We start from the raw sequence: 16568 nt of genomic DNA, 5'->3' as shown, positions 1-16568 counted from the left end.
TGAGCGTCTATTTTGAATCTGTTGCTGTTGGATATTTACAATGTTAGAGGCAAAAGTCCAGCGAGCCCGGTGCAAATTGGGTCAAACACATACTGTTGCAATTGTAAACAACAAAACATTATGCTGTGCAATTTGTCAGTAGATCTCTAATGCAAACACCCGTATGTTTCTGTATTGATGTGTAGCAGTTGTATCCCCGAGGGGGCGGCTGTCCACAATCAGTGAAGATGAGTCATATTTCCCTAATGGAAAGGCCAAATTGTGACAAATTAATTTGTGGCAGATTTGAGAGATCACTTTAGAACCATCCTCAACTCTTTGCATTTTGTTGCAGGGTTGCTAGAATCAGAAAGAATGTATAAAACCTTAAGGTATTCACCCAGTAAATATCTTAGTGAGCAACATTTATCATACACAATGTTATCATCATTGATTTCTGCCTCATTCGTGTTTGAAAAAATAAGTATTGTAGCTAGAGCAGGTAAATAATCGGTCATTGCAGATGTAGTAACAGATGTTCCAGGATTCATGTGGAACACTTACGTCAGTTTCTGCTGCTGTTGCTATGAGCAATAGCAATCTTAAGCAGAAATAAGAAGCCAAATCCATTTTCAAATTTGAGATTGTGTGCATTATGTAGTGTCCATCTGTCATTAACAGCATGCATTATTTTCCTGAATATTAAATCGAACACATAATCTCAAAATAGAGTTACTTTTAGCCAATTAATTGCTTAGTGTTGCTAAATTGAAAACCACCCATATCTTACTATCTTATAAACTATCATACAGGGAAAAGAAAATGCCAAATTGAAAACCGTAGTTTAATCATTTTCTGTCAGCCATTAAGGAATATTTCAATATTTACACTTATTGAGATACACCCATTCATTGTTGTCGGTACATATCAGGACGCAAAAACATTGGAAACAGTTTCTGACGGTCTCAGTCCAATAACCACCAGCACATTAACATTAAAGCTCATTAACATGCAATATCTTAATGGTTTACTCCGTAAAAAAACAACTGTTCATTATTATGAGTATATCTAAGAAATTCCTGATAAAAATAGCAACGAGATATTTACTCCAGCAGCTGGTTACAAAAGCTTATCTCTCAAAATCTTTTACAAGCTTTATATTGAACACATTATATTTTGCTGAATCACGACATTAAAAAAATAATGTGTACAGAGTTTTATCTTAGTTATTTGAGTGCTGCTTGTAGCTTCATATTTACCATACAGACACAACGGTGGTATACTTTTCTGTAGCTCACTCTCATGTCTAACTCCTGGAAATTATTTTTTTTGTATCAGAAATAATCTCGGAGCTGCTCTTACTAGTTTTTGTATCATTGAACTGTTCAACAAATCTTCATCTATCTTTGTAGACAGATGGTTTTCAGACAAACAAACAGCGCTGTCATTTACATTAATTACCACTTTATATTATTATATGTTAAACAATTGACAAACAGTATTAACAAACAGACAAGTTGACACTGTTGATTTCTACTGCAGCCAGTCTTGAGTTTCTGGTTATCTGATTCCATGAGAACGTAAATCTTGTCTGTGTGCCATACATTTTAATCACACTGTGTGCTTATTTGCATTTCTGTGACCCAAGTCTTTGTCTTAAGTTTTGTCTCATCTTATTCTTTGTCGATGCCTTCATCAGTGAAAAGTAAGTCATATGGCTTGTTGTCTCAACTCCATTTAATTATAGGTCTCGACGCTCACAGTTTCTTTTGTTATTTCATTTATATTTGGTGTTGCATTTTTCTGCTTAGCTTATGGTCATGATGTTAACACGGTCCCAGAACAGTATTTATAACAGACAGTGACATTAAAGAAATTAGTTTGTTTATCAACATTTCATTTTGAAAATTGATATTCCCCTATCATATTTTGTTGGTCCAATCTATAAATTTAACGTTATAAAATAAATCCAAGGGGTGAATATTATCTGGTTGATAACTGATGTTGACAGCAGCACATACCAAGCTGTCTGAATGGAGCACCTGTGCTGTCATTATGCTCTCATTGATGTGTGGACAGTAACGCTGTTAGCAATTCAAATGATGTTTCAAGCTGGTATTAAAATCAGTAACAGAGAGATGCCAACGTATAATCTGATACGACCAGTGAAGAGGTAAAACAAATGATGCAACAGTGCAGATAAATCTTTTCAAAAAGAGCACAGACAATTTAATATTCCCATCATTGTTTGGTCACCAATCTAAACACAAAGAGGGAGACAATGAGGACTGATGACACAGTTGCGCATTGCTGATTGGTTGGAGATGAACAATATGCTGATGACAGGTTAGAATCTTCTGACGGTTTGAGCAAACCTCACCACATTTAATCAATTTTGTATTCAGATTGCTGTTACTCTGTGACCCCAAAAATATGGACAATATTTAGTAGTTGATTGTGCTCTTGTGTATCTCAGTGTGTCACACATAAAAATAGAGGTCTCTGCAATCAATACTGCCCACAACTCTTTCTCATGGTCACATAAACCTGAAAAGCACAGTTTCTGGCCATGACTCTAAGGTGGTAGGCATTACATTGTACATTGAGTGATATATTGTTATTTATGTTTTCAGTAGGGTCAAAATGTCCTATTTATTTAACTATAAGCTGTATAAGTAGCATGTGAATGTTTAGATGCACAAGAACACATGTGTCTCTTTGCTACTGACTGGCCAAAGTCAAGCTAAACCTAAAAATGTTACATCTCTGCAGCCTGTCCAAGCTTGTTTTTTCTTTTGACATTAAAACATGAAATATGAAACATTCATGGACCCCAAAGGCAAAGGATGAGTCATCCTTTTAAAAGACAGATTAGAGGTAGCTTCCAGCAACATACATTTGACATTTTTACAGATAATTTTTTTTCGTTTCAGACACATTCAAAATCACTGCCTAAAATTGCCTCTGTTTTTTATATATTGACTATAACTGTACCATGTGTTGCAGTGTTTCATTTAGCTGCAGCTCTGCTGTGTCTCTGCTGCAGTTTCTTGTAGTTGCTTCCATGTTTGTGCAAGAGCTGTGTTCCTCTCATCCACAGAGAGTGCCCTTCATACGGGAACATAGGACACACATGAGACAACATTAATATCCATGTGTGAAGTGATTGTGCTTTGTTCTTGGGATGAAGATCAGATATTGGAGGCATCAAGGCACACATAACACAAACCTTTGCTGAAGGTAGAGGTTGCAGGTTTGTTCTAGAGAGACAAAGCTCTGTGTTTCTTCTTGCTGTGGAGAGTCTGGAGGGGAAACAATAAACTGCTTGAGAATATCAGACTCTCCAAAATGGAAGACGAGAAGATGACTCTGGCCATCGTCTTCTTTAGGGGTCGCGCTGTAGCTGGAGTCCTGATCACCTGCGTGAAACATTCAAATATTTGTTCAATTTCAAGTTACCTTGTTTGTGAAGCTTAACAATTTACATAAGCAGTTAAATAGACAGTTCATTTCAATGTCATGCTCCTTCAGATGATCACCAGTGATTCTCACATTATTGCTTTTCTGCTGAAGCTGAAAAAAACGTTTAATGAAAAACTAGAATGACGCTAAGACCCAACAATCCCCTCTTGTTCAATCAAACCGCATCAAATTTTACACACGCTGAGTCCACTAAATATGGCTGATTTTCTAAATCTTGATCCAGGAATTATTTTCTGGGAAACCTGTGACAATTAAAAAAAAAACTTCACTAGCTTAAGCAGACAGTGGCCACAAAAGATGGCGGTGGGTTTACCTCGTATGAACAGAGTTTGCCGTTTAGTGTTCAAAGCATAAACAGGACTGCAGGGAGTAGCAATCAGATGAGTTTCAGGGGGAATCAAGCAGCGCACTGTGGTTTTGTTGACGACATCTTGGAGGAACATTTTTCCATTTCTTTGCACCACAAGGAACTAGTTGAGGCAGAAAAAAATAAGACAACAGCATCAAAGGAGATGAAAATGAAACAACTGCAGTGTTCCTACCGTGCTCTGCAGGAACGGCACTGAAGCGCTGGTAGTTGGGAGGCCCCCACTGTCTTTTGGCCTGTAGCAACATAAGAAATAATGTGTGTTGATAAATATAAATATTTAAAATTTGAATGAGACTGCATTTGATTCACTCAGGTAACCTTTCAGTGAGCAGCGTTGTGCAGCACTTTGTCCCTCGTCCTGTGGTGACTCTGTGAATTGCTCCACTCTTACACACCAGCAAGAGACGGACTTCATCAGTGGACACATGCCAGTGATCCGCAAAGTGGATCCTGGAGATGGCACAGTCTGGTGCGGACATCGAAACGACAGACAGTTGAGACCCTGAGGGAAATACAAGAAAATGATAGAAGGATTATCAAACAGGCCATAACTAGTAAATTGCAAAACTCAGTTCATCAGTTAGTCAGACACACACACACACACACACACACACACACACACACACACACACACACACACACACACACACACACACACACACACACACACACACACACACACACACACACACACACACACACACACACACACACACACACACACAGTTGTTGAAACTTTCCATCAACTGATTCAGCCTCATTATGGCTTCTCTGTGAAGTTTGTCCTTAGGGAATCCTAATTATATCTCATATCTAACTGAGACAGGGAGAATCTTGCTTTAAAGGTTCAGTGTGTAAGATTTAGGTGAAAGGGATGTATTGGCAGAAATTAAATATAGCTCAGAAGTGCGACAGAATGGTATTTGCGACTTGTTCTTCTGGTCACAACCAACCCCACCAACCATAGGTGGAGGGTGAAACGTGTGACCTGACGTCACTCAACTCCAGAATGGTCTGGTACAAAGCCCACAGTGCTGCTGACACTAAACCAAACCACATTAGGGTTTTTTATTTTATTCTAAATTGTAAAATTGTGTTGCATTTGACCGCTGCAAGATGAGACTGTGTCGGGTTAACTACAAAACAACAGCTGTAGCCCAACATGGCAATATCGAAAAATAATGACCATGAGCACTTTTGTGATAAAACTGGAAGTTTCCTGGAAGCTGGTGAAAGGAGAACTCAGGCAGCAGCTGATGTCTTATGCAGAAGATTTTAATGTAGACTTGATGCATCAAGGAGACCAGAAGGTGAAACAATATACAAACGCCAACAGAGTAACATGAGCAATTGTCACCCCCAAGTCTGAAGATGTCTCCCACAGCTTCCCCATATATCTCCCTCTACATGCGTCACCCACTCTAACAGCACATCCATGAAGGGCTAGAATTGCTGTGACTCTCTATGTTACATGTCGGTGTTCACATCCTATGGTGCAGTTAAGTGATTCTCACATTATTGGTTTTCTGCTGAAGCTGAAAAAAACTTGGGTTTAATGAAAAATAATGATGAAAATGAGGAACATGACTCTGTTGTGGACCAGACTTGTTGCACACACTAATACCAAATTATGATTTGATTCTGTACATGGACAGGTCAATAAGCCGAACGTCTGACAAAAAAATAATCTTGCTGGCTATGCTGTAATAACTGATTAAGAAATATTGGACGCACGAGCGTTACCTTCTCCTCGTGGTACCTCTGCTCAAGCCGTATTGTATGGCCTTACACGATAATATGTTACCTTCATCTGGTCCCTTTACAAATATGGAGCATATGTGAAGCTATTAGAGCTACAAATACTTGCTAGTAATTGTAAACCAGGTTTAAAGTAAGTTGATGCTTTCCCTACTAGGAGACAGGATGCAAAAAAGGTCATTAAGTGCCCTTAAGAGGATGCCTTTCGCTATAAAAAGCCCAGGTCAGGGTGAGAGAATGAAATCCACAATAAAAGAAACACTGAGCAAAATGATGATGACCACTAATCAGAGTATGTTAATAAATCTAACTAACTAACTAACCAACTAACTAACTATTTATCTAACTACCTAACTAACGAACAAACTAACCTAAACCAGATCTTGTTTCATTAACAGGTGTCAAGCAAACTGCCAAAACCTTCAAATGAACCCATTCATCCCTTTCATGGAGGAGATTATGTACTAATCAAATCTCTGGAAAGGTGTCTCGGTCTCATATAGGTGAAAAGGCTCGTTCCAGGTGCTGTTAACAAGCAGAACAGCCCATAGGGTCCGAGGTAAAGCAGAAGGGATCAACGCTCCAAGATACATGCCAGCCCTTCCCCCGGTCGCCCATGAAAAGGTGACGCAGAGGGAAACAGGGAGTGGTCCTTCATCCACACACAATAAACCCTATTCGAAGTGCACACAAATAGAATAAAAAGAGCTAAATGAACTGCTAAGCAGAATAACTGATGACAGTCACACTGACATGGTTTAGAGGGGTTAGATGAACAAAGCAGACTTGACTAAAACCATGCACCTCGGAGTTCCCTATGAGCAAAGAGAAACACGCAGATAATGGCCTTTGACTGGATCTATTAAAATATGTTGAGTTCGATGCATTCTCCAATGTTAAATCCCTTCCAGACCTTAAATGAGTCTTTCTGAGAAGACGATGGAGATAGCAGGACTTCACCCCTGTGGGTGGGGCCATCCATGTCTGTTTCTACCTGTAGACCAATCCCTAATGCTTTCTATGGTTTCTGTTGCAATTGTGATTTCTTGTAATCAGACAGTGAATTTTTGGTCTAATAAATGTGCCTCCGTTGCTTTAATTCCCCAGATAACGACATTCCAAATGATTTACAGGACTGATACCTTTTTGTGATTAAATTATATATGACAATTTGTATTCAATTCAAATATTTAATTCACAGTTTCACTTTATGGTATTTTACAATGATATAACCTTAACTGAATTGATATTCAATCAAATCGAATTAAGACCTTGTGAATCGGAATTGATTAATAATAAACAAATACTTAGTACACTGAAAAACACATTTTTGGAGTGACATTTACTTAAAAGAAAAGCTCGGTAACAATTTACACACAGAAATTCTTTGTAATTTTTACTTGGGAAATCCTCTAATAAAGTTTGCTTACCAGTAAAAATTGAAATGTGATGACTAATTAAGTAGATTTTACTGGCGATTTTCACCCTTAGATATAAAATATACTCACATTTTACTTAAACTACCTTTGTATCTAATTTTGAAAGTATTGAAATTAACAACCTTTTATGTACTTTATATCCGGACGTTTCTAAGAAATATTTAAATATTAATTGTCCACTTTAGAGCACTATTCTACTATGGATTTGTTGCATTTTGAATATGAGCTACTTTTTGTACAAAAAAAATGTTTTAATGTTAAACTTCTATAAAACATGGAATAACAGATGTTTTTATAGAAACAGCACCTTTTATCCCCCCTCCAACACTGAAGTAAGAGGTTGCTTCTGGTGGGCATTACAACATATCTAAGTCAGTGCTAGCAACAGTAATGCAGACTTTCATTTTAAACACTAAGTCAGACTAAAACATTTTCAAATAGGATATTTGACCTTTCTGTTGCATTTTATCTCTAAAACAGGTACATACGATTACAAAATGTGTGGTTGAATAAGGTTAAGTACAAATGTGTAATTCAGCTGGCCTGCAATAGTTGCATATGGTAGTTTTGTAACCACTGTCATAACATAATATAAAAAATGTTTGCCATACAAAGTGGCCTCATGCTCAACAGTGTGGCCAAAACTTTTTAACAATTTTATGTAAATGAGTGATAAAATCATCCAGGCTGAGCAGGCAGAGGGTTTCCAGTTTCACTCCAAGTAAATTGTACTTAATGGTCTCAGGTTGTGCCATCAATATGGAAGTATAGTTAATATTATTTGGCGTGAATGATAAATATTACTGATGATGATTTCAGCTTTTCATTGTATGTAAAAAAAAATAAAAAGCAAGAACATTGATTAATCAGTTTAGAAGTCTATCAGGATCATATTTTCATAAAAATGGTGTGTCATGAAAAAATAGTTGTAGTTGTTAATTAGTGAAAGTTGGAATGATAATCCTGCTAGGATGGAATCCATATCGACATGCATGGTGTGCTAGTAACCTCTCCATGGTGGTGACCCTCTACTGTGTGTAATGTGCATGGGTCGAAGACTCTACAATGTGTTAATTATGATGAGGGTTAATGTGATTTTTTTGATTTTGTGATGTATTGATTTTGATTGAAGTTGTTAAATCTAGTATGTTTACTCAATTGATTTATTGTTCTGATGTAATCAAGTTTGTTCATGTCACCACCCTCTCAGTTGCTAGGGTTTCATCTAATATGAGAAAAGGAAAATTAGGTCTTTCATCATTGAGGTTTGACCTTTGCGCCTGTCAGAGTAGCACAGGGTCTTATTGTTTCATTTTGTCAGTAGGTGCATGTGATCTGTAACCTCCGTCGTGAGCTCCTTTAACGCCTTGCTGTTTCAGGGAATCATCATTAAAATGAGGGTTTGCCTCACAAAGGCCCTTGTTGGCCGGAAGGCGGAACTCTTGGTTCAAAGTGTTAAGGGTGGCACAAAGGAGGGGTTTTCATTTACCTCATTGATTATATGAATTGATCTTAACTGAATGACGAGTTAAAAAAAAATATTTTTTTTGAAAAAGTGATTTATATGTTCTCTTTTTTTGGTTTATTTTTATGTATTTTGTGAAATGCTGATAACAGAAAGTGACGTACAAGACAGACAGAAGATTTATGTACATAATGAAAAGACAGACATAAGATAATGCAGTTAAAGTGATGTGTATGATAATGTAGTGATGAAATAAGGGTTTCTGGAGTAGAGATGAAATAGGGTGTGTGTGTGTGTGTGTGTGTGTGTGTGTGTGTGTGTGTGTGTGTGTGTGTGTGTGTGTGTGTGTGCATGCGAGAGGTGTCTGCATGAGTCCATGGTACATGTTCATATGTTCTCTTGATTTGCTGTTTGATTGACAATTATTTGGTAATGCATGGTTTTTTATGTTCTGTTCTGAGGGCGCTCCTGGTGGTCTGAAAATAAATCAATTCGTTTTTGGACACTGTCTCCTCTCCTTGAGATGTAGTGCAGCTGTCTGTCGTGTTTGGGGAAGTGCGAGAGCGGGGCCAAGGTCAAAGGCTTCACTCCCTCGACACCACTCCCACCCTGAATTAGAAGGAAGATTTGCCGCTATATAAATAGAACTGAATGGAATGATAAAGGTTTAATTGTTATTTGGGGTTTGAAATGTTGATGTAGGTTGATTTATATTGTGTGTTTCAATGTACGTAGTAGTTCTCTTTATGTATCACTGGCCCTTAATATATAATGATGATCATTCTGGAGCCAAGAAGGAAAAAGGATATATAACTAGAGCAGCCCTGGCGGTTTAAAAACCTACTGACTCGCCCCAAAGAAGAAGACAGAAGAAATCCTGGTGTTGTGATTACAACTTTCCTGATTAACATATAGGTTTATCTAATCGGATTGTTTGGACTGGAGAATTGTTTTATTAAATTCAAGAAATATTTCTCATTTGTACTAGTTATGGTTGTTATGTTATCATGTATTCTTTGAATAACATCTTGAAAATAAGCAGAAGGACTAATTGGTTTCCGCAGAGCTTTTACTCATGTTTGCCGAGAGATGTTTGCCTGTGACAGCCGTCTTTATACATGTTTCTTCGGTGACTTGTTTGTGCGTGAGAGGGGGTTCAAATGAATGCTCCGTGTGTGAGACCTATCATGTTGAATTTACACGGTGTTTTATCCATTGTATTGTGCAGCTTTTCTCATTCCTCTGCCGAACTGATGTCCCACTGTTTTTATAACAAAAAGGGGGGAACTGTTGAGGAACTTTTTGACCATCCTCACACATTACTGTATATGCCACTATGTATATAGTGTATATTACACTATATCTTCCATAACAGTTAGGTTCATCATATTTAGGCATGAAGAGTTAGTTGGTTAGATCTGGAATATCAGAGAGTGATTGTGAATGTGGAAATAGGAGCAATGTGGCATGGTCATATTAAGGCTCTAGCAGCAAAAACCTTGAGTGTTTCATTATTAATGAATTTCATTTGACATTGGTAAGAGGAGGAACATGCTGTTCCTTCTTTTAAAGGTCACAGTCTTGCTTTAATTTACAGTAAGACCCTTTAGATCTGCCTTTTCGAATCAATACTGCACTGCAGTGTCACACAGGAAGCAAGGCGCCTCAATCGCTCATCAAAACTGCCATTAGAGTATGGCCTGCTGATGTAAATCATGGGGGAGCCGCTGTAATGGCACAGAGCTTTAGCATAATAACATACATGCTCAGTTCTAATTATGTTACTGACACATGGCACGACAGAGAGGCAGCGGGAATCTTCTCACTTCCTGTCAGAGGTTTTCAGCCATTTTACGTATTATTAGTTCTGACATAATTTATTGTTCATCTGTTTCACATTAGTTGTCTTTTTATGGACTGAGGTCTTGGGATAAAAACAATAGATACTGTATCTGATAAACAAAATTTGAAAAAGAAAAACATGAGTGTTTAACTAGTATCTAGAGAAGGTAAATAAAATTGATGCTCATAAAAACCTTGTCCGTAGCTTATAGACAACAGTAAAGTGGTCTAGTGATGTGCATAGAGGGATTAACATTTTAAACGTATGTTAATTAAATAACCTTGATGGGAACATGAAGTATATAAAACACGTTAAAACAATTGCTGTCATACTGATGATTGTCACTCGATGAGAAAAGTGTAAATGTAGAAATATTTATGTATATATGTATAACAACTAAAGTGTCCTAGAGGATACTGATAAAAACAATCAAGAGGGTAAACATTTTCTTTTGCTTTATCTATCTTTTCACCATGTTTACATCAAGTAGATACTATCATTTACCATAAATACCACAATAAACTGTACTGCTGTAGGTAAACAGCACTGGGGTCAGATTTGATAGAAAGTAAGAGGTACTTCACTGTAATATTTACCCACCATATTGCCTGTCCCAGACAGACACCAGAGCATTGTCGAGTCCCAGAGCTATGTAGCGGGTGCATCTACTCACAGCAGAGCAGAGGATTTTCTTTGCATTTGGCCACAACATATCTGGCATAGGTTCAACGTCTGAAAAGAGAAAATATGCTTATGGTTATTGCCCCCTCTAGTACAAAGATACAAATACACAATAGATATTAAAAACAGGCAACACATTTTAAATATGTGGTTTGTGAGCATCTAGAAGATTCACCTCTGAACAACTAATTATTCTACCTGGTTCGTTCTTTGGTGCCTTTTTTAGCAAATACTGAAGAAGATTGCGACCACCCATCCACCACACACAGACAGCAACAGGCAACCCTGCTGAGAAAAAGTCAAAGATTAAAAATGATATCAGCAGGAGCAGGACCTGCCACCACAGACAAAGCCTTTATAAGGGACTTCAGGAATAACAGGGTTAGAATCCATTGAAATAATCAGCAGGGATACGTCTGTGTGTCTGCAAGTCAACTGTTTGTCATAGAAAATCCATATATTCAACACTGAAATCTCCACTAACTAGAGAACCCAGCACAACCCAGCACAACCCCCTCTCCTCCATTACACACCTCGCTGAGACCTCGCTGTGCGGTCACCAGGAAACTGCGCACAAGGCAGAAGAAAGTGCTGGGTGCAGTATCTGAAAAAAAAAAAAGAAGAAGACTTCATCACACAGAGCAATCATAAAGTTCACAACAGCTCAGCTTTGAAACACGGATGGCATTTGTGTAAAATGAATTGTACCCTGTGCTTTCATTTGTTTGTTTTCTTTTTTCTGCATTCGTATCGAAAGACTGTTCCTTCTCCTGGTGACTCCTGGTATCTACATCCAAATCCGAGAAGTACGTCAAAAAATCAGTCACCTGCACCGCATGTGGACCTTCCAGTGTTGTCCCTGCAAAACAGCAAAAACATGGCCGGACATTGACTTGGTGGCACTCTCAGCTGGAGTGTGTTCTCACATTTTTTATATATTTTTACATTTTCTGCACACACAGTCATTAAACAAGCGATATAGAGTAAGTCCACAGACACAGCTGTATGCATGCTCATATTATTATGATTATAAGTGCCATCAATAAAATTCTACCTGCTGTTATTTTGGGTGGCTTGATTTTAGTTGCCACTGACAACGGAGACCATTTTACACCCAGGTCTCCTGAGGAAATGGGTTCCTGAAGATTAGAAATGAAAAACCATTTATAATATACAATGTAATACAGTATACAATAGTTTTCTCTAATCATTTATACAAATTGTAAATCAGTAACATACAGTTATATTTGACAATGAAAAAGGAGGTGGGTACATTTTTACAGGTTGTGCAGAATATGTGTCCAAAGAGAAATCTAATGAGATGAGAGAAAACAAGAAGACTTGGACTAGCAGCTTCTCTGGATTTAAAGTTTAGCGCTCTTCCTCGTGCGGCGTTTACAGCAAACCCTTCAGTGTTCTTTGTACCACTATTTGTGCACCTGTTGAGCATTTTCTCACTAATTTATAATGCACAAATTAAAAAAATAGGTTAACTTTAAAATTGTAGCTAACAATCACATTTCACTGTTAGTACGATGCCATATATGACATCTGATACACAATCATGTCCAAGCCAGCTAGACACTAAAGCTACAGTGTCGTACCTGCGTCTGTGATACCACCATCTCTAACTCCTTCACCCAGGTCTCGGAGGGGAAGTGATGGACTTCGAGCCAAACAGCACCGTTACCTGATAGGAGATATGAAATTCATGTGATTCATTCATCAGCATTAGAATTCCTGAAGTCCTTAAAACAGAATCACAAATGAAAATAGCTGAAACTAGAAGTAAAGTTCTTACTTACAACTGATTGTTGCTGCTGCGTACTGTCCCCCGTGAGACAGTTCAAAGGTCAAGCAAACGCTTCTTTTGTTGATGTCGTCCTGATATTGACAGAACTTTTCAAAATCTCTCTTTTAAAAACATTTTTCTTTTGCAACTGCAAAAATTAAACCAACAAAATACACATGATGCTTTGTGAAAAAATTCTAAAAAAATAAACTGGTTCTACCCTTAAGCTAATAAACTTTCAGATCCATTAACCACAACACATACAAACGCATATTCAACCACCTTCAGAAGAAGGCAGAGGTTATGGCTAATAAGTGAAAATGGTGAATGATAATACACACCATGATGTTAACAACACTGAGGAGGTGGATGGTGTCACAGTGATAAGCAAAGACTCTGGCAACACCTGCAATGAAAGACCATAGCAACCGATGTAAGCAGTCATGTAAGCATTACATTTTTAGCAAAGTATCTGTCTCTGTAAACCTCCTGCAGGTTTCCAGTTTATCCTTCCCCTGGTTCGCAGGTGTCATTTTTTTCAGTTCAGTGCATCACAGATCACCTGGGGATGCAGCTGGAGCCTTCGTAGTGTATAACTGAACGTCATTCGCAATTTGTCAACTGAAGAAACAGGTTTTAAGCAAGAGAGGGAGAATAACAACATCAGAAAATGTAAAGAAGAAACATGGGGACTGATCAGAGGCAGATTACCCACCCATATCATCAATAGTGCCCAGTAGATATGCCGTCTCTGCCATACTGGTCATCTGAATAGATGTAATTTCCAGTCTGTCCTCCAGCCAGTCTGCAGCACAGGTCAGAGAAGATGTAAACCACACAGACAAGCCCTGGGAGTGACCCAGACCGAGGTACCTGCCATCTTCTGAACATGTGAGGCAGTTGGTGCTCTCTGGAAGCTGACAGATAGGACACAACAGTCAATAATAACCAGTTCCTTCAGAAAAACACTTATCTTTTCATTCAATAAACTAAAATTTAAACTAAAAACTAAATTTATTTTCACTAGTAGAATAATAATAAGGGCTGTGTGTGCCTGTACAACTCATATGAAATTGACTCATGAGAAATTGACATTAGTTGACTTTATTTGACATTTTTCAAAAATAATAAACTGTATAATAAATAATATAATATATAATATAAATACACTTTTAGGAACCATTTCTGTTACGACTTCAGTACCTCTGCTGCCCTGGACAGGCTCAAAGCTTCCACTCTTGATTCCTCTGCTTTGCAAGCTGCTTCCATGTCTGTGTCTGGTTTTCCTTTCTGTGACGTACGGGAACATCAAATGAGCACAAAACGTGTCTCAGACAGAATCGGGCGATGCAGACATGTAAGAAGTGATGCTGGAAGTACTAAGATCTTTATTTCAGTGAGAAATATTCGCAACTCATAAGAAATAAATTGCCCATTTGAAGAAAGACTGAACTATTATTTTAAAGCATTATCATCAAAATATGCTCAAAGTATCAAAACTAAAAGTGCTCCTCGTAAAGAACGGCCCCAATATGGTGTTATATTATATTTGACAGAGAACCATTTCAATGTTGTAACTCAGAACATTTAAACTATTTGAAGTATTATCAGCTTGATTGTGACTATATGTGTGAATATTGTTCCATCTGCATATTCAACATAACGGAACAGAAGTAAAGTACAAGTGCATCAGTACATGTGACTATGAATTAACTGTGACGTAACTAATACTGTGGCTGACTTAATGTGTGAGGTAACACTGTCTGGATCTTGCTGAGAAAGTCATGAAAGAGTCATACTTGGATTTTATTTTATATTTATTTGATAGCTACGGTGTTTATTAATGCACATTAGACATGTTGTGAACGAGCCGCAGTTAGCTGTACAGGCTAGTTTCCATCTGACAAAGCAACCGGAACTTCCCCTCTCCATCAGAAACAAGCACCAGAGAATCCACTCAACACGCAGCTAAAGCTAATGAGAGCTGCATTTAGCAGCTAGCGCACTTGGACAGGTGAGTAGCCTGCTGCTAACAAAGGCTAACGAGGAGAGTGGAAATGACGAATTATTACCGTTGACCTTTAGTTCTCTCTAATTTAAAACTACCCTGCTCCTAAATATAACCTCTGGGTAAAAAGTATTACCTTCATTCGGGCAAAGTTCACTTGTGAAGTTGAACACCGTCTCACAGGAACCTGCTAATGGTGCGAACTCCGTCAGGGTCGTCATGGCAACAGTGGCTCCGTGGACGCACTGTTGCCAGGTCAACGAGGTCCGCCGGAAGCTTCTTCAGAGGTTTTTTTATATGGATCAATAATCCATCCCCGTCAATATCTGTGAGGATAAGTGTTATTTCTTCACCCTGGGTCTTGGTCTTAATTCGCCAAAGTTAATACACGTCACGGATGAACGACTTCCGATATCTTGATCAACATGAGGCTTCGTTTCCATCAAGGTTCAGTGGAATCAATAGTGAGAGACGTCAGGTACATCAACTCACATTCATTTGAATGAAAAACCTCCATCAAGTCTGTGGCTCTTTGTTTTTCAGTAGATCATCCTTCAAGCAGAAAGAAAACAGAACAACATTTTAATTCAAACTTTCTGATTACTCGTGCTTTACAAATATATAAAAGTATAGTGACTAATTCCTTTACAATCTAGTGAGACATTTACAAATGGTGTATAGAATAGTTTTCTGTTGGCAGGTTGTGAAAAAGCTCCGTTTCTATGTCTTTGTCGTTTCTGTTTGGTAATAACTGACTGGCAGTGTGTGTGTGTAGGTCTGATCATGTGAATATGGTGTCTATGAGCAGACCTACCTGTGTGATAGAGTAAACATTGTTTTTTGTTGCATATCGTGGGCCTTTGGAGCCTTTGGCGAAATAAATAAACAAAATGAGAAATTCAAGATCAATAATTGCAACAAGAATTGGGATATTGATGATTTTTGAGTGATTATAAGCACTTAAACAGCGTCCTGTGCAAGAAACACTCAAAATGAACAAATGTTCTATATTTGTAAAGGACTGTCGTGGAAAAGAATCTGTTGAGTTGTGAGACTTGGAAAATGCATTTAGTCATGTGCTGTCATTTAAAAGCACAGGGTTCCAGAAGACTTTTTTTTTCTTCTTTATTTTATGCTTCATGTGATGGTGTGTTTGTGCAATCCTAATCTCTCTCTCTCTCACACACACACACACACACACACACACACACACACACACACACACACACACACACACACACACACACACACACACACACACACACACACACACACACACACACACACACACACACACACACACACACACACACACACACACAGTTAATAACCCCCGTTTATAAAAGTGGGTTTTAATGTGTTGGGATGGGTTTTAATGCAATGTGATGATAAATGGATTTTACCCCAGAATTTACTTTTTCAGAAGTTGTCTTCACAAACAAAAAAACTTTGCAGGAGACTTAACATGAGGATTTTTTATGTGGACATTGCAAATTGTGCTCTAGTGAATATAAGACATTTATAAAGCATTAGTTTATATTTATTAACATTTAATAAACATTTTTTAACCAAAAACACTTATAGGATGATTTGTTTTTAGTGTTGTTGTCATGTTGTTCCTCTATGGTCCAGTACATTTGCTGAGTCCTGTATCGCTGAGCAACATTGTGATTAAAGAAAAGACAAATGATAATGACCAGAGTGACACAGATCACCTGTATATACAAGTCTCGACCAATCAACTCTGAGG

The 16568-nt window shown here is 37.9% G+C and overlaps 1 protein-coding gene across 2 annotated transcripts; it reads right to left on the bottom strand.

Annotated features, from left to right (window-relative positions):
- Positions 1–1970: 1970 nt before the first annotated feature.
- On the bottom strand, positions 1971–15311 carry wdr93 (WD repeat domain 93). Of its 2 annotated transcripts, none has more exons than XM_035164174.2 (16): positions 14955–15311; positions 14014–14100; positions 13526–13727; positions 13152–13216; positions 12824–12902; positions 12623–12708; positions 12073–12157; positions 11727–11877; positions 11552–11622; positions 11217–11306; positions 10938–11069; positions 4151–4334; positions 4005–4065; positions 3776–3932; positions 3209–3398; positions 1971–3087 (listed from the first exon to the last, which is right to left on the bottom strand). In XM_035164174.2, the coding sequence occupies exons 1-16, from the start codon at positions 14958–14960 to the stop codon at positions 2994–2996; spliced, it is 1740 nt and encodes a 579-aa protein (XP_035020065.2). In that variant the 5' UTR covers positions 14961–15311; the 3' UTR covers positions 1971–2993. The 2 variants fall into 2 exon arrangements, with proteins under 2 accessions (XP_035020065.2, XP_035020140.2); XM_035164249.2 differs by having other exon boundaries at positions 11217–11303; positions 14955–15308.
- Positions 15312–16568: the final 1257 nt, after the last annotated feature.

Source organism: Hippoglossus stenolepis, chromosome 1, assembly GCF_022539355.2.
Source record: "Hippoglossus stenolepis isolate QCI-W04-F060 chromosome 1, HSTE1.2, whole genome shotgun sequence".
NCBI lineage: Eukaryota > Metazoa > Chordata > Actinopteri > Pleuronectiformes > Pleuronectidae > Hippoglossus > Hippoglossus stenolepis.
This window is presented reverse-complemented; position numbering and strand designations above follow the sequence as displayed.